The 19,064-nt window shown below is 41.1% G+C and overlaps 1 protein-coding gene across 1 annotated transcript in view; it reads left to right on the top strand.

The window, feature by feature from the left end:
- ippk (inositol 1,3,4,5,6-pentakisphosphate 2-kinase) overlaps positions 1-19,064 on the top strand; it is a 101,111-nt gene that overhangs the window by 59,259 nt on the left and 22,788 nt on the right. Inside the window, exons 5-9 of the mRNA XM_078209760.1 lie at positions 2,374-2,495; positions 3,704-3,793; positions 5,982-6,040; positions 14,531-14,603; positions 15,847-16,126. Coding sequence (XP_078065886.1) covers positions 2,374-2,495; positions 3,704-3,793; positions 5,982-6,040; positions 14,531-14,603; positions 15,847-16,126 — 624 coding nt within the window. The remainder of the gene's footprint in view (positions 1-2,373; positions 2,496-3,703; positions 3,794-5,981; positions 6,041-14,530; positions 14,604-15,846; positions 16,127-19,064) is intronic.

Below are 19,064 nucleotides of genomic sequence, written 5' to 3'. Positions count from 1 at the left end.
TTAGGAAAGTGGGCAAAGAAGTGGCAGATGGAATACAATGTGGAAAAGTGTGAGGTTATGCACTTCGGAAGGAGGAATGGAGGCATAGACTATTTTCTAAACGGGAAAATGCTTAGGAAATCAGAAGCACAAAGGGACTGTCAGGATCCCTAGTCCTTGCAGTATCCAGTGCCGTCAATTGTTTCTAGATATCACATGGAGAGAATTGAATTGGCTGAAGACGGGAATCTGTGATGCTGGGGATCTCCAGAGGAGGCTGAAAAGGATCATCCACTTGGGACTTCTGGCTGAAGATTGTTGCAAATACTTCAGCCTTCCCTTTGCACTGATGCGCTGGGCTTCTCCATCATTGAGGATGCGAATATTTGTGGAGCCTCCTCCTTCAGTGAGTTGTTCAATAGTCCGTCACCATTCACGGCTGGATATAGCAGGACTGCAGAGCTTTGATCCGATCCATTGTTGTACAGTTGTTTAGCTCTTGTCTATTATTTGGTGTTTATGCTGTTTGACATGCAAGTAGTCTGTGTTGTAGCTTCATCAGATTAACACTTAAATTAGTACTTCACCATGCAGAATTATCAGCCGAGGGGGATGGTACATGGTAATCAGCAGGAGGCTTCCCTCTGTGGTCCAGGGTCGACATTAAGGATTTCCAGGGCAACTCCCTCCCATTAGACTTCTAATTCCTGATGTTTTATTGAATTTAAATTCCACCATCTGCTGTGGTGGGATTTGAACCCAGGTCCCCAGAGCATTATCCTTGATCTCTGGATTACTAATCCAGTGACAATACCACTGCCTTCCAGGAATTGTGTGCACATGGATGCAATATATAAAGCTCTAGATAGAGGGGGAAAATGTACCCAATGTCAGCCTCATTCCGACAGCTACATTTGTGTGTGACTGCATCAAGTTGTGTGTGTACTGCCTGTACAAAAAGACCAAGTATCACTAAATGCTGAGACTACCTGTCCCCTGCATCGTGAAGGATGGTTTTTGCTACTTTGCCACAGAACACTCCCAATTTGCTGGACCGTGCTGTATCACCTGTCCCTTGTGGAAAAGTTTAACCGAAAAAATTTTTTTAATCACAAGTCCATGAGACATTGGGCCTCGAGAATGTCCTTGAAGTACTGTGGAAATAGAAGATGGTGGATCCTATCTGATGGTTCCCTTAGCGATTGGCAGAACATCTCATCACCAGAGCTGTCAAACAAATACCAAGGTGAGAAGGACAATCCTTGTCATATCCTTCATGCTTGCCCTGCAAGTCTCTGCACCACCACATGTTGCCCTCCAAGTGGCTGTGGTGGGGAAAAGTCTGGAATGTGCCTTTTCAAAGAAGGCCTGGAAAGAGGTTCAGTGGCTTTTCTCAGGTTTCATCCGAAGCTCTGAGATGCAGATCTCTGCTCTACTGGTTGTTACTGGGGATACACGCTGTGACAAATATCAATTGCTGCTGGAGAATCATCAACTTGGTGAAAGATGCTCTTTTGCCTGCCTGAAACATTTTGCTCTTCTAGTGCGAAGAGTTCCCCACGACCAGTGTTACAGATTGACATGTTCCAAGATCTCGGATTATGTGCTGAGGGATGCGCTCAAGCTTGGGGAAGCTACCATAAAAGGACAATGGGGGAAAGGTCACCATGAGATGTTCTCATTGAAACCTGCAAAATCCTTAAGGGAATCATTAGGGTAGATGCAGATAAGATGCTTCCCTTGGTTGGAGAGTCTAGAACCAGGGGGCTCAATTTCAAATAGGGGGAAAACCACTTAAGATTAAGATGAGGAACAAATTCTTTACATATGGAGTTGTGAATCTTTGGAATTCTCCACTACAGAAGGCTGTGGAAGCTCAGTCATTGAGTATGTTTAAGGTGGATTCCTGATCAACAGTAACGTAAAGGGTTATGAGGATAGTGAGTGTAAAAGACATTGAAGTGATTGATCAGCCATAACTGGTGGAGCAGACCTGACCTGGTAAATGGTTTACTTCTTTGTTCCAATTCAATATCAAGAGTCTGAAAATTGCAGAAATCCTCAGGCTATATGCTTGTTATTGAATGCATATAGTAAATGTTAAATGTGTTGCAATTCTATTGAGGCACCTTTGGAGTACAACAAACTCTTATGTAGAAAAGTTGAATATTATTATACTTTCTGTAATAATTTAAATTGTTTTGTACTTAGTTTTGCAAACATGAATAAAATCACTGTTATCCAGTGATTGGTGTTAAGATTTCATCAATGATATTTTAATGGCATTTACTGAAATCTGTTTATTAAACAGCACCCGTCACGTTACAAAGGTAAAATAGTAACAATTAAGTTGTATGTTTGCATTCAGAAATACATCTCTATTTTGCCTCATAGGCTCGCGTTGCAATAAAGTGATGGATGCCTTCAGTGGGTATGCTTTATGCCTACCAGATCTCACCAAATTCCAAACCTGCCATCAAATTGAAAAACGACCACCCCTCTGTATAGAAATCAAGGTAATTGAATGAATGTTGAATAATTTTCACTTTTCTGTTACTAGAATTACAGTGCGCGCTTTGTCAGGTCCTTCATGCTTGTCCTGCAAGTCTCAGGGACCACCATATCTTTAAACATCCTGTTTCTGTAATTTATTTTGTATATTCTGTATATTTTAATGAAAATTGTTTTTCTATTCAAGGAAAATATGCCACCTAGTCATTGATAATGTGAACTATGCTCTGGTTATTTTGCACAAATGAATGGCAATTGCAATAAATAATGTGCGTGGACAAAGCCTTTTCTTTAACTAAATTACATTTGAAGTTTTCTTTGTGCCTTTTCAGTCCCATACCAATTAGTGCAATCTTAACTGCCCTTTATCGAATGACATTTATAGCCACTCAGCTGTATCAAGGCGAATAGCATTTCCATCATTTTTTAAGGCCTGGCTGATGGTAAATGCTATGCTGCCCAAATCCCAAAGGGAAACTTGAACCAGCTGCCAAAAATGATATTTTCAATTTGTATCTTATGAGGTTTCCTGACATCAAGAAATGATATCTCTAACCAATTGTGATGATTTTATATTCATGTAAACCTCTATTAAGATAAGGAAAATTTTTAAATATTACCGAAGAATGGCTTCACACAGAAAACAGTACTTTAAAACAGATCCAAAAAATCTTAGCTTAAACTAGACTCTGAGCTATGGCAGCAGTCATTATAGAGTTTTGAATCTGCAGAATTCTTGTCACTTCACACAATGCCCTGTTGCTCTTGGGGTATTCTCTGATGGTGACAGCAAGCTGGTTCATCAAGTCTGGCCTTGTCGACATGGTATCTTATTATTACCAATTATATTTATACTGGTAATACTACCATAAAATATATAATTCCTCATTTTTCCTGACAGCATTGAGTCAAGAACACCCACCACCACCTCAGGGCAACCTGGTGAACAACGAATGCTGGCCTTGCCCCGTTGTAACAATTATTGATTTAAAATAAATATTTAGCCTTCAGTTGTAATTAGTAAAGGGTTTGGGAAATGCCATTGAAATATTAATGTAAATATTTGTGACAGTTGTCTTGTGTTGCACTTGAACAAAATGTCACAGCAGCGAATTTTTAAAAATCGGCAATTAATTTTGCATTTAAAAAAAAAAGACTCGTCTTCATACTGATTATTGCCAGTGGAATAATCTACCTTCTCTTTTCTTTATAGCCTAAATGTGGATTCATCCCTTTTTCAAGTCACATTACCAAGGATATTAAGCGGCATGTGTGTCGCTACTGCATGCACCAGCATCTGAAGGTACTTAATTTTATTAACTATAAATTTTCATCACTCTATCCACAAAATTATAAAAAAATTAGCAAATAATAAAGAACTTTTCATAACCAAAAGCGCTTTGCAGCCAGTTGAAGTACTTTTAATTTGTAGTTATTGTTGTAATGTAGGAAAGTGACCAATCTGTGCATGGCATACTCCTTCAAACGGCATTATGATAATGGCCCGAATTTTTTTCCGTGATTTGATTGAGGACTAAACATTAGTCAGGACACCAGGGATTCTCTTTTGCTCTTCAGTAGTGCTCTTGGTCCTTTTGCATCCCCTCGAGCAGACAAGTGGGAGCCTATGTTTAACATCTTATTCAGAAGACGGTACCTCCAACAATGCAGTACTGTACTGGTGTGTCACCCTTATGTTAGCAGCTCTGTATTCAATTTTTTTTGTGTATATACTAACCATTTGCATAGAGGCTATATGTAACATGTTTTGGTGGGTTTCATTTTTATGTTTGTAGATTATTTTTCATTTAGCTATCCTCCTCGAGTTCACAACAAGTTCACGTCTGCAAACAAATCCCTGTTCCCTGCATGTGCTCAATAATTAGACAAAAGTAGAAAATGCTGGGAATACACAGCACGTTAGACAACATCCATAAAGCGTAAAACAAAATGCAACTTTGGAGTTTTAAGGTTTATTTAAAGTTTATTTATTAGTGTCACAAGTAGGCTTACATTAACACTGCAGTGGAGTTACTGTGAAAATCCCTTAATCGCCATGCTCTGGCGCCTGTTTGGTACACTGAGGGAGAACTTAGCATGGCCAATACACCTGACCAGCTCTTCTTCTGGACTGTGGGAGGAAAGTGGAGCACTGTAGGAAACCCACACAGACATTGGGAGAAAGTGCAGACTCCGCACAGACAGCGACCCAAACTGGAAATTGAACCCAGGTCCCTGGCAGTGCGAACCACTGTCCCATCCTCACAAACGTGTACCTTTTGCCAGAAATTTATATTCTCATTCTCTAAGTGCAGAAGTTGAACAGAAGCACTTGAAATTCAGTAACTTTAACTTTTAATGGTATGATTGCTTGACTTCAGATTGTGAAAATAATTTTACCCTATCATGACTTGGACCTATAGACTGCAGAGCAAATCTATTAGCATGATTAGATAAGAAACTGACATGGTCAATAAACAGTCTTTTTCTGTATTTCAGCAGAAATAGTAAAGTCTATAATTAGGTGGCAATACTTACTGGATTCGACACTGTACCTGAACATATGGAATTGGAGCAAGTCAGCCCAAGATATATTTACAAAGTTCTTTAGAGTTGAACAAAACAAATCTTAAAAATATACCTCTCAAACTGAAATGAAACTGTCATTGAAATCTTTGTATTTGAGTTGAAAAGCTTGCCCCAAAGTAAACAAGATAAATAGGATATTTACATCTTAAGTCTCTCGCAGACATTTGTTTTCTATTTAGGGTAACTATATATCAAAGAACATGTGCCACTTTTTTTTGTAAGTGAATATAGTTTTAGAAGATAGCAAGATAATTACAGATGGGGTAGGCCATTTGGCGTATTTTTAATCTTTTCTCTCAATCCACCCTGCAGCAACCCACTGCCTTGCAGCATCCTATTGGTTTCTCAGATACTTGGTTTTTTTATCTGCAACTTTTCAGTTTTGTGCATAAGGGCTCTCTGTGGTAAAACTTGAACATATTTTGAAGATGCAAATTATTTTCTAGTTTAAATTTCACGTTTTGTATCATAATCGTTTATGGGGCAGCACGGTGACACAGTGGTTTGAACAGCTGCCTCACAGCGTCAGGGACCCACCCAGTTCGATTCCAGCTTTGAGTGACTGTCTGTGTGGAGTTTGCACCTTCTTCTTGTGCCTGCATGGGTTTCCTCCAGGTGCTCTGGTTTCCTCCCACAGTCCAAAGGGTATGTGGATTGGCCATGCTAAATTGCCACTTAGTGTCTGAAGATGTGTAGGTTAGGGGGATTAGTGGAGTAAATGCGTGGGGTTACAGGGATAGGGCAGAGGGGTGTCTGCTTAGGACACTTTGTCGGAGAGCTGGTGCAGACTTTTGATGGCCCAAATGGCCTGTATCTACACTGTAGGGATTCTATGAAATCAATTCTATATCGATTTAGTTGATTTGAGATTTTGAGATAACTGGTATGTTTCTTCATAACAGGTGGCTAATGGAAAATGGAAAAGGATTAGCAAATATTGTCCCCTCGATCTTTTCTCAGGGTAAGGTATAAGTTCTGAATAAGATGATCTGATAGCTTTTTGGAACAGTACTGAATTAAATTGGAAAAATTGCTAGCTCCATGAATATAAGTTGTTTCCTGAGAAGTTGGCAATCAGCCTTGTTTTAAATCACAAAACTTTTAAATATTCTTAGAAGTTTTCCTGAGATCTCTGACTGAGCACTGAATGTCATGCACCTCAACTATATAAAAAGAATATCTTTGATTACTTTTCTGTCATTAATTACATGATAAGCTACCTAGACGAGTGCCTTGTAGCCGTGATCTAATTGTATAACAGAACAGGATGGAGACACTGACCCACTCTAATATTTTAGGTGAGGAGCCAAATAAGCTTTGTTGTCCTGTCCATGTGCAATATACAGTTCACTCTGACTTTAGAAACTTTAACATTGGGTTAGTAAGTGTAGTTTCTCTATCAGCGACCACTCAAAATATCAGACTAAATGGAGAGAAGAGAAATTTTCATACTTTCGAGGTAGAGGTGGTTTGTTCCATCAGGATAACCATGATAGCTAGTGCATTAATCGGGCAACTTCTGTGCTGTAAAGCCAAAATACCACTGATAACCTAATCTCCATAGTGTGAAAATCATTCAACTAGTTGTCCAAATTCTTCAGCAAACAGACTGGAACAAGTATTAAATTTCATTCATAAACTTCAAACAAATATGGGTTTAAATTAAGAATCTTGGCCCAGATCTTGCGGCCAGAGTCGATACTGCGCACGTTGATGCTGCCGGCAAAGATTTCTGCAACCTGAACTTTATTGCAATTTGTTTTTCAGCCAGGACTTTGGATCCTGGCTGAAGCATTTTGATGGGTCAGTGCAGACATCCACAGGGAAGACCATCGACTGCAAGAAAAGATGGACAGAGACAGGACATGCCCCTTTTCACGACAGTAATTGTTGTTTGCAGGAAAGATTTTTAAAAATGTCTCAATTTTTTCAGTCAGTAAATGGGTGGGTGGATGGGTCAGATTGTGGCACTCAATTCAGTAACGCTGGCTAATCACTAAATCTGAATACCAGGTATTAACCAACATTGTTTCCTGGATTAGTATCCAGGTAAATCCTGTATATCTGGCCCAAGTGTCTGGCACTGAACTCACTGCTGGAGAAATTTATGAATGGTCCCAAGCAGCAAAATCAGTTTAAATTTCCCAGCCCATTTCAGTGCATGTTTGTGCGTCACTACTTCTGCAGGATCTGATGTGCACCTCCCAACTTCTGTCTGATCTCCAACGATCCAGATGCTGGAAGATTTGGGCTGTTGTCTCTGAAGTGCGTGAAACGTTTGAGATTTTATTGTTTTGCCGGAGGGATTATAAGATTAATGAACTAGTTAAACACTGCTGTCAGGGTGGACTGACTTTGAACATGCTGCCACTCCTAGTTCCTGTAAATTGCTGTCTGAATAAATCTACTGAGTAGTTTCGTTCAAGAAGGGCCCCAGGATAGCTGATGCTAATCCTTTACTGAATAACAGTGTAAATAAAGCCTTCTGTGTCATCCTGATGCAATAAATTAGCTTATTTCCTGTGTGACTATGACATAGGTAAACTTTCCTTCCTTGTCCTCCTTGACCCATCTGACAAAGTTAAACATACCATTATCCTCCTACATTTCTTCTATGTCATTCAGCTGTGTGGGACTACTTGTATGTTTCCAGCCTTATCTAATTGTAGCCAGAGAATTACTTGCAATGGCTTCACTTCCTGCTCCTGCACCATTTTCTCTGGTTTGCCCAGTGGATCTTTCCTTGGCTTGCTCCTGTGTGTCATCTATATGCTGCCCTTTGGCAACATCATCCAAAAGCACAGTGTAATTTTTCACATGTACATTGGCAACACCCAGCTTTACCTCAGCATCATCTCTCTTGATTCCTTCACTGCTGCTAAATTATGAAACTGCTTATCTGATATCCACTACTTGATGAGCAGAAATGACCTTGAATTAAAAATTGTGTTATAATCCAGGTCAGAAACTCCAAGGTTTTTTATGAAGTCAGCCTAGTCCATAGGTTTTGTACTTTGAACTTTGGCACAGGCAAGCATAAGATGTTTCACTCCAGGTATGATTCAGTGACCCACTCGGGAGCCTTTATCAAAAAAGTTTATTTAAGAATACAGTTAACATATAATATGACAATTAGCAATAACTTTTGCCAATTACAAACAAAAGAAAAATAAGCATGATATTGTATATACCTTAACAGCTAAATGTACTGTTAACCAAACCCCTACAAACACACTCCTGTCCTAGGTTTAGCACAGAAAATAAGTATGCTCATGTCATGCTGGATTTTGCAACTTTCCAACCCTTGCTGTGGATTACTCCTTTGGATGTTGAGTTGAAAATGCTGAGGCGTTCTGGCCCTGGAACTTTCAGCATACTTTGAGAGACAGAGGCACTCCTTGCTCCTAGCTAGCCAGCCACCAAGAGTTGCATTTACAATACCAGGGAGAGAGACAGAAACACATTGCTTGCCGTCTGGAGTCCTAGCAGCTTCTAACCAGCCAGCAGCCAACAGAATTTCCAATAAACAGCAAGGTTATGTTGCAGCTGTATAAGGTGCTGGTGAGGCCCCACCTGGAGTACTGTGTACAGTTTTGGTCTCCTTACTTGAGAAAGGATATACTGGCACTGGAGGGGGTGCAGAAGAGATTCACTAGGTTGATTCCGGAGTTGAGAAGGTTCGCTTATGAAGAGAGACTGAGTAGACTGGGGCTATACTCATTGGAATTCAGAAGAATGAGGGAAGATCTTATAGAAACATATAAGATTATGAAGGGAATAGATAAGATAGAAGCAGGGAAGTTGTTTCCACTGGCGGGTGAAACTAGAACTAGGGGGCACGGCCTCAAAATAATGGGAAGCAGATTTAGGACTGAGTTGAGGAGGAACTTCTTCACACACACATTGTGAATCTGTGGAATTCTCTGCCCAGTGAAGCAGTTGAGGCTACCTCATTGAATGTTTTTAAAGCAAGGATAGATAACTCTTTGAACAGTAAAGGAATTAAGGGTTCTGGTGAGTGGGCGGGCAAGTGGAGCGGAGTCCACGAAAAGATCAGCCATGATCTTATTGAATGGTGGAGCAGGCTTGAGGGGCCAGATGGCCTACTCCTGCTCCTAGTTCTTATGTACCAGGGAGAGTGAGACAAAGACTTTCTAGTCTGAAGTCCAAACAGCTTCTGTCAAACTGAAAGTAAATTTCTTCTGTGGGGGAGAACTATTCCACCTGACCAGTCAATCAGTCGCTAACCAGACAATTCGAAAACTTCAGGACATTGCATTAAGTCAAATTAAAATAAACAAAAGGCCTATTATATGGCTTTATTAACAATAAAAGCACATCAGCTCAAGGCAGCTCGTTGCCAAAAATAAAAAAGAATAGGGCTGCTTATAACTGCAGAAAACATGTTTAAATATCTTTCTTAAAGGCACAGTAGCCTCACAATTGTGATGACTGAAGAGAAACCATTGCTTTCAGCCCCCACTTCAGACTTTGCTCCCTAATTACCAAATTCATCCTCCTTCCTGTCTGAGATTAAGCCAGCCTGTTTGCACCTGGATATCTCATTTAATCCTGAAATGAGCTTCTGACATCATGTTTGTGCCATCACTAAGATCAGCTATTTCCACATCTGTAACATCCCTCAACTTGCTTCTGTCTCAGCTCATCTTCTGCTCATGCGCGTCTTTGTTGCTTCAAGATCAGACCATTCCAGTGCAGTCCTGACTTGTCTACCACCTACTATCCTCCTTAAACATGAGATCATCCAGAACTCTACCTGTGGCAAGCGATGTTTCAATTTCAAAAGTCCTCATCCTTGTTTATTGATTCCTCCATGGCTTTGCCTCTATCTCTAATCTCCTCCAAACCTACCACACTCCAAAATATCTGTGTTCCACTAATTCTGGCCTCTTGTGCATTTCCAATTGCTCTGCTGTTGGTGGCTGTACCTTCGTTTGCCCAAGCCCTGGATTCCTTCCCCTCGCCACTACCTCAGTAACTCGCATTTCAACTTTAAGACCCACCATATAACTGGACCTAATATCATCTTAAGTGGCTTGTTACCATATTTTCTTTATAAAACTCCTGTGAAGCACCTTGGGATGTGTCTTTACATTAAAGACTCCAGCTAATTCAATTCACTCCATGTGATATCAAGAAACAGTTGGAGGCACTGGATACTGCAAATGCAATGGACCCTGACAACATTCAGACAATCGTACTGAAGAATTGTGCTCCAGAGCTTGCCGCTCCCCTAGTCAAGTGCTCTCAATACAGTTACAATCCTGGCATCTATCCGACAATATGGAAAATTGCCCAGGTATGTCCAGTACACACACAGCAGGACAAATCCAATCCATCCAATTACCGCCCCATCAGTTTACTTGCGATTATCAGTAAAGTGACAGAAGGGGTCATCAACAGTGCTATCAAGCAGCACCTGCTCAGCAACAGGGGGAAGCAATGGCCTAGTGGTTTCCATAAACTCAGCTAATGCTCTGGGGTCCCCGGTTCGAATCCTGCCATGGTAGATGGTGGAATTTGAATTCAACAGAAAATATCTGGAATTAAGAATCTACTGATGACCATGAAACAATTGTCGATTTGTCAGAAAAACTCATCTGGTTCTCTAATGCCCTTTCGGGAAGGAAATCTGCTGTCCTTATCTGGTTTGGCCTACGTGTAACTCCAGAACCACAGCAATGCGGTTAACTCAATGTCCTTTGGCAACTAGAGTTGGGCAATAAATGTTGGCCAGCCAACGATGCACGCGTCCAACGAATGGATTAAAAAAAACCCAACCTGCTCAGTGATTCTGAGTTTGGGTTTCACGAGGGTCACTCAGCTCCTGATCTCATTACAGCATTGGTTCAAACCTGGACAAAAGAGCTGAATTCCAAAGGTGCGGTGAGAGTGACAGCCCTTGACATCAAAGCTACATTCAACAGCATGTGGCATCAAGGAACCCTCGCAAAACTGGAATTAATGGGTATCAGGTGTTGGTTGGAGTCATACCCGGTACATAGAAAGATGGTTGTGGGGGTCAGTCATCTCAGCTCCAGGAAATGTCTGCTCGAGTCCCTCAGGGGAGTGTACTAGGCCCGACTTAGGTTTGCTTTCCTCCGTCATAAAGTCAGAAGTGGGGATGTTTGCCAGTGATTGCACAATGTACAACAGTATAGATACTGAAGCTGTCCATGTTCAAATGCAACAAGATCTGGACAATATCTAGGCTTGGACTGACAAGTGGCAAGTAACATTCATAGAAACTAGAAGCAGGAGTAGGCAGTCCTGCCCTTCAAGCCATTCATTTTGATCATGGCTGACATTTAATTCAGTATCCTGATTCCAACACCCCCCCCCCCCCCCCCCCCCCCGCCCCCCAACCTGTATCCCTCGATCCTTTTAGCACCAAGAGCTATATCGAATTTCTTCTTGAAATTAACAATGTTTTGGCAGCAACTACTTTATGGTACTTAATTCCACACATTCACCACCCTCTGGGTGAAGAAAAAGGTTTACCCTTTAACCTCAAACTATGACCCCAAGTTCTGGACTTCCCCACCATTGGAATATTCTTTCTGAATTTACCTTGTCTAACCTTGCTAGAATTTTATGGGTTTTTATGAGATCCGCTCTCACTCTTCTAAACTCCAGTGAATATAATCCCAACCGACTTAGCCTCTCCTCATATATGACAGACCTGCCATCCCAGGAATTAGCCTGGTAAACCTTTGCTGTACTCCCTCTATAAGTAAGAACATCCTTCCTCAGATAAGGATACCAAAACTGCACACTATATTCCAGGTGTGGCCTCATCAACGCCCTATACAATCACAGCAAAACATCCTTATCCCTATACTCAAATCCTTTCACGATGAAAGCCAACACATCATTTGCCGCCTCTACTGCCTGCTGTTATTACGCGCTGACTTTCAGCGACTGAGGCACGAGGACTCCAAGGTCTCATTGAGTATCCACCTCTCAATTTACACCCATTCAAGTAATAATCTGACTTCCTATTATTGCTACCAAAGTGGATAACCTCACATTTATCCACATTATACTGCATCTGTCATGCATATGTCCACACACTCAGCCTGTCCAAATCAAGCTGGAGCATCTCTGCATCCTCCTCACAGCTCACCCTCCTACCCAACTTTGTATCATCTGCAAATTTGGAGATAAGTTCCCTCTTCCAAATCATTAATATATAATGTGAACAGTTGGGGTCTGAAGTGGGGATTTCTCTCAGATGCTAAGTATTGGGCTGAACAGCTAAATACAAAAACTTACGAAAGACAGTATGCTGGTTAAAACCATTTTCTTTATTTGACCAAAGTGCAGGCAGAAAGACAGCCGGACACGCCAACTCCTTTCTGAAGTTTACAATGCAACGTTGAAACGGTTATATGTTTTCAAAACTTCAGTTCTCCCAACTACCCTGTCATCCTAACTGGATGCTCCAATTGCATTGGTACATGTTATTTACCTTGGCCAATTGCATCCTACCTTCCAGTAGAATTAGGAATTCATTGGTCTATAGGAAGGCAATCTCTACGCAAGTAGTACCATTGCCGTATAAGCATAAGGCATATTGTGGTCCTTATTCTAAGTTAATTTCCCCTGTTTAGTAATTTCATTAGTTTTTAAATCCCAGGATTTTCTGCATATCCCTAACAGGGTCCTAGCACAGATCCCCGCAGAACCCCACTAGTCACTGACTGCTAATCAGAAAAAGATCCATTAATGCCAACTCTTCACTTCCAGCTGCTAACCAGCTTTCTATCCATCTCAAAACATCACCTGCAATCCCAATTAATTTTACATTGTAGTCTGTTAAGTGAGACCTTATCGAAAGCTTTGAAAGTCTAAATAAACCACATTCATTGGCTCCCCTCGGTCAACTCTATTAGGTACATCCTCAAAGAATTCCAATAGATTTGTCAAGCAAGATTTCCCTTTTGTAAAGCCATGCTGACTGTGTCTGATTCTACCTACCACTGCCTTCCAAATGCCGAGTTATGAAATCCTTGATAATGGACTCTAGCAACTTGCCCAGTACCAACGTTAGGCTCACTGGTTGATAGTTCCATGTTTTCTCTCTACATCCCTTTTTGAATAGTGCGCTTACATTAGCTACCCTCCAATCTGTAGGAACCAGTCCAGAGTCCAAAGAATTTTGGAAAATAACCACCAATGTATCTACTATTTCCAGGGCCACTTCTTTAAGTACTCTGGGGTGAAGATTATCATGACCTGGAGATTTATGCACCTTCAATCCTATCAATTTCTCCAAAACCACTTCTCTACTAATGCTGATTTCCTTCAGCTCCTCAATAAAACTTGTTTCTTTCAGAACCTCTGGTACATTATTCATCTCTTCCTTTGTGAAGACTGAAGCAAAGTACAAATTTAATTCCTCGGCCATTTCTTTATTCCCCATTATGAATTGTCCCATTTCTGACTAAGGGGCCGACTTTGTTTTTTGTCAATCTTTTTCTCTTTGCATATCTATAGAAACTTTTACAGTCAGCTTTTATGTTCTCTCCTAGCTTACTTTCATACTCTTTCATTGCCACACAAATGCTATGCAATGACCATCGCCAATAAGAGACAATCCAACCAACGCCCCTTGACATTTATTGGTGTTACCATCATTGAATCCCCACTGTCAGCATCCTTGGGGTTACCTTTGTCCTGAAACTCAACTGGACTCGCCACATAAGCACTGGCTACAAGAGCAGGTCAGAGGCTAAGAATACAGTGGTGAGTAACTCACCAACTGACTCCTCAAAGCCTGTCCAGCATCTGCAGGGCACAAATCAGGAGTGTAATGGAATATTCCCCACTTGCCTGGATGGGTGCAGCTCCAACAGCACTCGAAGCTTGATACCGTCCAGGACAAAGCAGCCCACTTGATTGGCACCACATCCACTCCCTCCACCCCTGGCACTCAGTAGCAGCAGTGTGTACTATCTACAAGATGCACTACAGCAATTTACCAAAGATTCTTAGCACCTTTCAGACCTACAACCACTTCCATCTAGAAGGACAAAGGCAGCAGATACATGGGAACACCGCCACCTGCAAGTTCCCCTCCAAAGTCACTCACCATCCTGACTTGGAAATATATTGTCGTTCCTTTGAAGTCGCTGGGCCAAAATCTTGGAATTCCCTCCCTAATGGCATTGTCGGCCAACCCATAGCACGCGGATTGCAGCATTTCAAGAAGACAGCTCACTATCACCTTCTCAAAGGCAACTAGGGATGGGCAATAAATGCTGGCCCGAATTTTAAGAAAAAAGTTGTTGGGCATCCTGCCAAGACTTTGCATTCAAGTCTTTAATTGGTTTGTTGTGAGTGCAGGCTGCCTCAGAAGCAGTGTTCTGAGACACAAACAGTACTTGGAAAAGTGCAATAATTTGATTTATGTGCCTATGTTTTACAGGAATAAACAACGTATGTACATTGCCTTGAAAAGTTTGTTACAGGAGCCTCAAAACAATTTAAAAATCTTTAAGGTAATTATAGTCATTGTGTTTTGCTTAGCACCATTGAAAACTGAAGAAAACTTAAAACATTTTCCTCTGATAACTGAATATGTTATATAGAGTTAATGGAGCAGAAATTAGTTACTGGCAAACTACTGCCACCCGCTGCTCATTAAAATTGCTTTTTGCCCATTTAAGTTCTGCGAGCATTTTCATAGCAGTTGCTCACAATGGATGTTGAAATGGCAGAGTGCAACTGTATCTTAATAATTCTTCATCTTATTGATGAACAATGTAGTCCAGCAAGTGTCAGTTATAATGAAGAACTCAATGTCAAAATAATTACAGCAAGCAAAATATAGAGGAGGAAAGAAAAATGGGATTGAGACAAAAATATGGATTTAAATTACTTAACATTTTTAAAGTTCACAACGGTCATTAAAATTTTGAAAATTGAGACTCAATGCTTAATTTTCACTGCCTGAAGTTGTTTGGCAGTCATTATGATGACTTATTGTCAAAAATCATACTTCGGCTGGAGTGGATCACGCTATCTCTACTTAAAGGGATGCCTTTTAATTTATTCAATTTTGCCATTTGCCTCATAGAACTTTAACTTTATTGAACTGATTATCTTCAAATGCTGATTTTCCTTCAATAGCTGAAGCACAATTTTAAAATGATTAAATTTCTTAAATCGACAGGAGTTGCCTTTGTTCAATTGTTTAGGGGTGGGGAAATTAAGTAATTGTGTTATCAAGTAAAAGCTGTTTACTATGTATTACACCTTGTGCAGCTCTTTGACTGAGTAGTTAAGGGATATTTTCCTACTGTTCGTTAAGCTGTTGCATGAAGATGTCCATTTGGTTGTTCATTCTTGCAGTGCACAAACTACAGCTTTGATCTCCATGGCTAGTCTGAAAGAAAAGAATCATGTGCAACTTTGGCTGCCCAAATGAATTTGGGGCACTTGTTTGTAGAACTATTTAAAGAATATCTCCTGTCATGGAGAAACTTGTTTTCAGTATTTTCAGGTTCAAGTCCTAACATAAAACATGGAATTGCCACATGCAGAAGGCAAAACTTTAAATGTCCCAAATGTGCTATTCTTGAAATAGTTGATCATTTACCTTTATTTAATTGTTGAAACATTAATCCCTGGTGGTGTTAATGTCTTACATAATGTCGGTACAGTAATTCATTTTTCTTTTATTTCCCTCCTTTGTGTCCCACACCCCACCACCAACCTCTTGTATTACTTGAACACATGAAGAATGGAGAGTTGATATTTGGCTGTAAAGATGACCAGGATTGCTTAATGGATCTGAATGAACTTGCCAATCATTTGAAAGCTTACTTCTTTCCCACTAATGGTGTGGTTAGTGGACCACAGTGCACAAGGACTGTTATCAGTGAACTGATTCATGTAATAACTATAGCTTTGGTGAGCAATGTAGACAATTGCAATACAGGTGATTTGAAGAGAACACTTGTCTCAGAGGGAAGGAGTCACTGTGAAGCAAGCCATTTTCGCAGGGAAGTTTTAAGAAATGGTAAGTGTATTTTGTTGACCTTTTATATGTGTGTCTGCCAGTACCTGTATATTTCGGAAGCCGAGTGTGATTTGTGATTTTCTTATAAAATTAGATTGTGTTTCATCTGTATTCTTCTATACAAATGAATTAGCCCTGTCTAACCAACAGGAGACTGAAGGAAACTTTTTCTCCAGATATATATATAGGGTTTAATCTCAGTTGTTTGGGTTTAATCTCAGTTGTTTGGGTTTAATCTCAGTTGTTTGGGTTTAATCTCAGTTGTTTGGGTTTAATCTCAGTTGTTTGGGTTTAATCTCAGTTGTTTGGGTTTAATCTCAGTTGTTTGGGTTTAATATCAGTTGTTTGGATTTAGTATCAGTTGTTTGGGTTTAATCTCAGTTGTTTGGGTTTAATCTCAGTTGTTTGGGTTTAATCTCAGTTGTTTGGGTTTAATCTCAGTTGTTTGGATTTAGTATCAGTTGTTTGGGTTTAATCTCAGTTGTTTGGGTTTAATCTCAGTTGTTTGGATTTAATATCAGTTGTTTGGATTTAATCTCAGTTGTTTGGGTTTAATCTCAGTTGTTTGGATTTAGTATCAGTTGTTTGGGTTTAATCTCAGTTGTTTGGGTTTAATCTCAGTTGTTTGGATTTAGTATCAGTTGTTTGGGTTTAATCTCAGTTGTTTGGGTTTAATCTCAGTTGTTTGGATTTAGTATCAGTTGTTTGGGTTTAATCTCAGTTGTTTGGGTTTAATCTCAGTTGTTTGGATTTAATATCAGTTGTTTGGATTTAGTATCAGTTGTTTGGGTTTAATCTCAGTTGTTTGGGTTTAATATCAGTTGTTTGGATTTAGTATCAGTTGTTTGGGTTTAATATCAGTTGTTTAGGTTTAATCTCAGTTGTTTTGGGTTTAATCTCAGTTGTTTGGGTTTAATATCAGTTGTTCTGGGTTTAATCTCAGTTGTTCTGGGTTTAATCTCAGTTGTTCTGGGTTTAATATCAGTTGTTTGGGTTTAATCTCAGTTGTTTGGGTTTAATATCAGTTGTTTGGGTTTAATCTCAGTTGTTTGGGTTTAATCTCAGTTGTTTGGGTTTAATCTCAGTTGTTTGGGTTTAATATCAGTTGTTAATATCAGGGATTTGTTCCCAGGAGCAGGCTGAGGGTAAGAGAGTGGGTTTTCTGACTTTAATTAATTATTTATTTTTTTGTTTCCTTACACTCTTATTAACTTTTCACTGTCTTACTTGACATAAAGTGTCCAGTATGAGTGTGAAACCAGTGTGTTGTTCCCAGTGTAGGATGTGGGAGGTCCTGGAGGCATCTGGCCTCCCGGACATCCACATCTGTGAGGGGTGTGTCGAGCTGCGGTTCCTGAGGGACCGTGTTAGGGAGCTGGAACTGCAGCTCGAGGATCTTAGGCTGATGAGGGAGAATGAGGAGGTGATAGACAAGAGCTATCATCAGGTGGTCACACCAGGGCAACGGGAGGAGGCCAAGTGGGTGATGGCCAGGAAGGGTAAGGCTAGGGTGGTTGAGAGCACCCCAGTGGATTTGCCCCTGCACAACAAGTACTCCTGCTTGAGTACTGCTGGGGGGGACAGCCCGCCTGGGGGAAGCAGCAGTGGCCGTGTCTCCGCAGTGGAGTCCAGCCCTGTAACTCAGAGGGCTAAGGAAAAGAGGAGGAAGGCGGTATTAATCGGGGACTCGATGGTGAAGGGGACAGACAGGCGTTTCTGCGGAGGTAGGCGGGATTCTCGCATGGTGGTCTGCCTCCCTGGGGCCGGGATCCAGGATGTCGCTAGTCGCGTCCCGGAAATCCTGAGGTGGGAGGGAGAGAAGCCTGAGGTAGCGGTACATATTGGTACCGCTGATGAGGGTAGGAAGGGAGAAGGGGTCATGAAAAGGGAGTACAGGGAATTAGGGAGACAGCTGAGAAAGAGGAAAGCAAAGGTAGTAATCTCAGGATTACTGCCTGTGCCACGGGAAGGTGAGGGCAGGAATGGAGTGAGGTGGAAGATGAATGTGTGGCTGAGGGACTGGTGCAGGGGGCAGGGATTCAGGTTCCTGGACCATTGGGACCTCTTTAGGGGCAGGGGTGATCTGTATACAAAAAACGGGTGGAACTTGAATCACACGGGGACCAATATCCTGGCCGGTAGGTTGGCTAAAGTTACTGGGGAGAATTTAAACTAGATAGGTTGGGGGGAGGGGAGCTAGAAGAGTTGACTAGGATCAAGGAACTAATTGATGGGGTGGAGGATGCAGGGGTAAGGGGAATTACAAAATTAATGGTAGAGGAGAGGGTGCAAGTGAATGAAGGCGGTAATTTAGATAAGGGAGTAGAGGGAGAGGGTGTTCGCAACTCATCAAAGCGGGTCCAGATAAAAGCTGGAATAAGGACACTTTGCCTGAATGCACGAAGCATTCGGAACAAGGTATATGAGTTGATGGTGCAAATCAGCACGAGTGGGTACGATCTAGTGGCCATTACAGAAACGTGGCTGAAAGGTGACCAGGACTGGGAGATGAATATCCAGGGGTATCAGGCGTTTAGGAAGAATAGACAGGAAGGAAAAGGTGGTGGGGTCGCGCTATTAATAAGAGATAATATCAGGGTAGTACTGAGGGATGACATAGGCTCTGAGGAACAAAACGTGGAATCGTTATGGGTAGAGATGAGGAATAGTAGAGGGAGAAAGACACTAGTAGGTGTGGTATATAGGCCCCCAAATAATAATGTTGAGGTGGGGAGGGCTATAAACAAGCAGATAAGGGATGCGTGTAAAAACGGAACGGCAATAATCATGGGGGACTTCAACATGCACATTGACTGGCAGACTCAAGTCGGTAAGGGTGGAATGGAGGAAGAGTTCTTAGAATGCTGTCGGGATAGTTTCCTTGAACAGCATGTTACGGAACCGACGAGGGAACGAGCTATTTTGGATCTGGTATTGT

The sequence above is a fragment of the Mustelus asterias genome, chromosome 3 (assembly GCF_964213995.1).
Source record: "Mustelus asterias chromosome 3, sMusAst1.hap1.1, whole genome shotgun sequence".
Classification (NCBI taxonomy): Eukaryota; Metazoa; Chordata; class Chondrichthyes; order Carcharhiniformes; family Triakidae; genus Mustelus; species Mustelus asterias.
The sequence above is the reverse complement of the archived record's forward strand: the minus strand, read 5'-3'. Positions and strand labels throughout refer to the sequence as shown.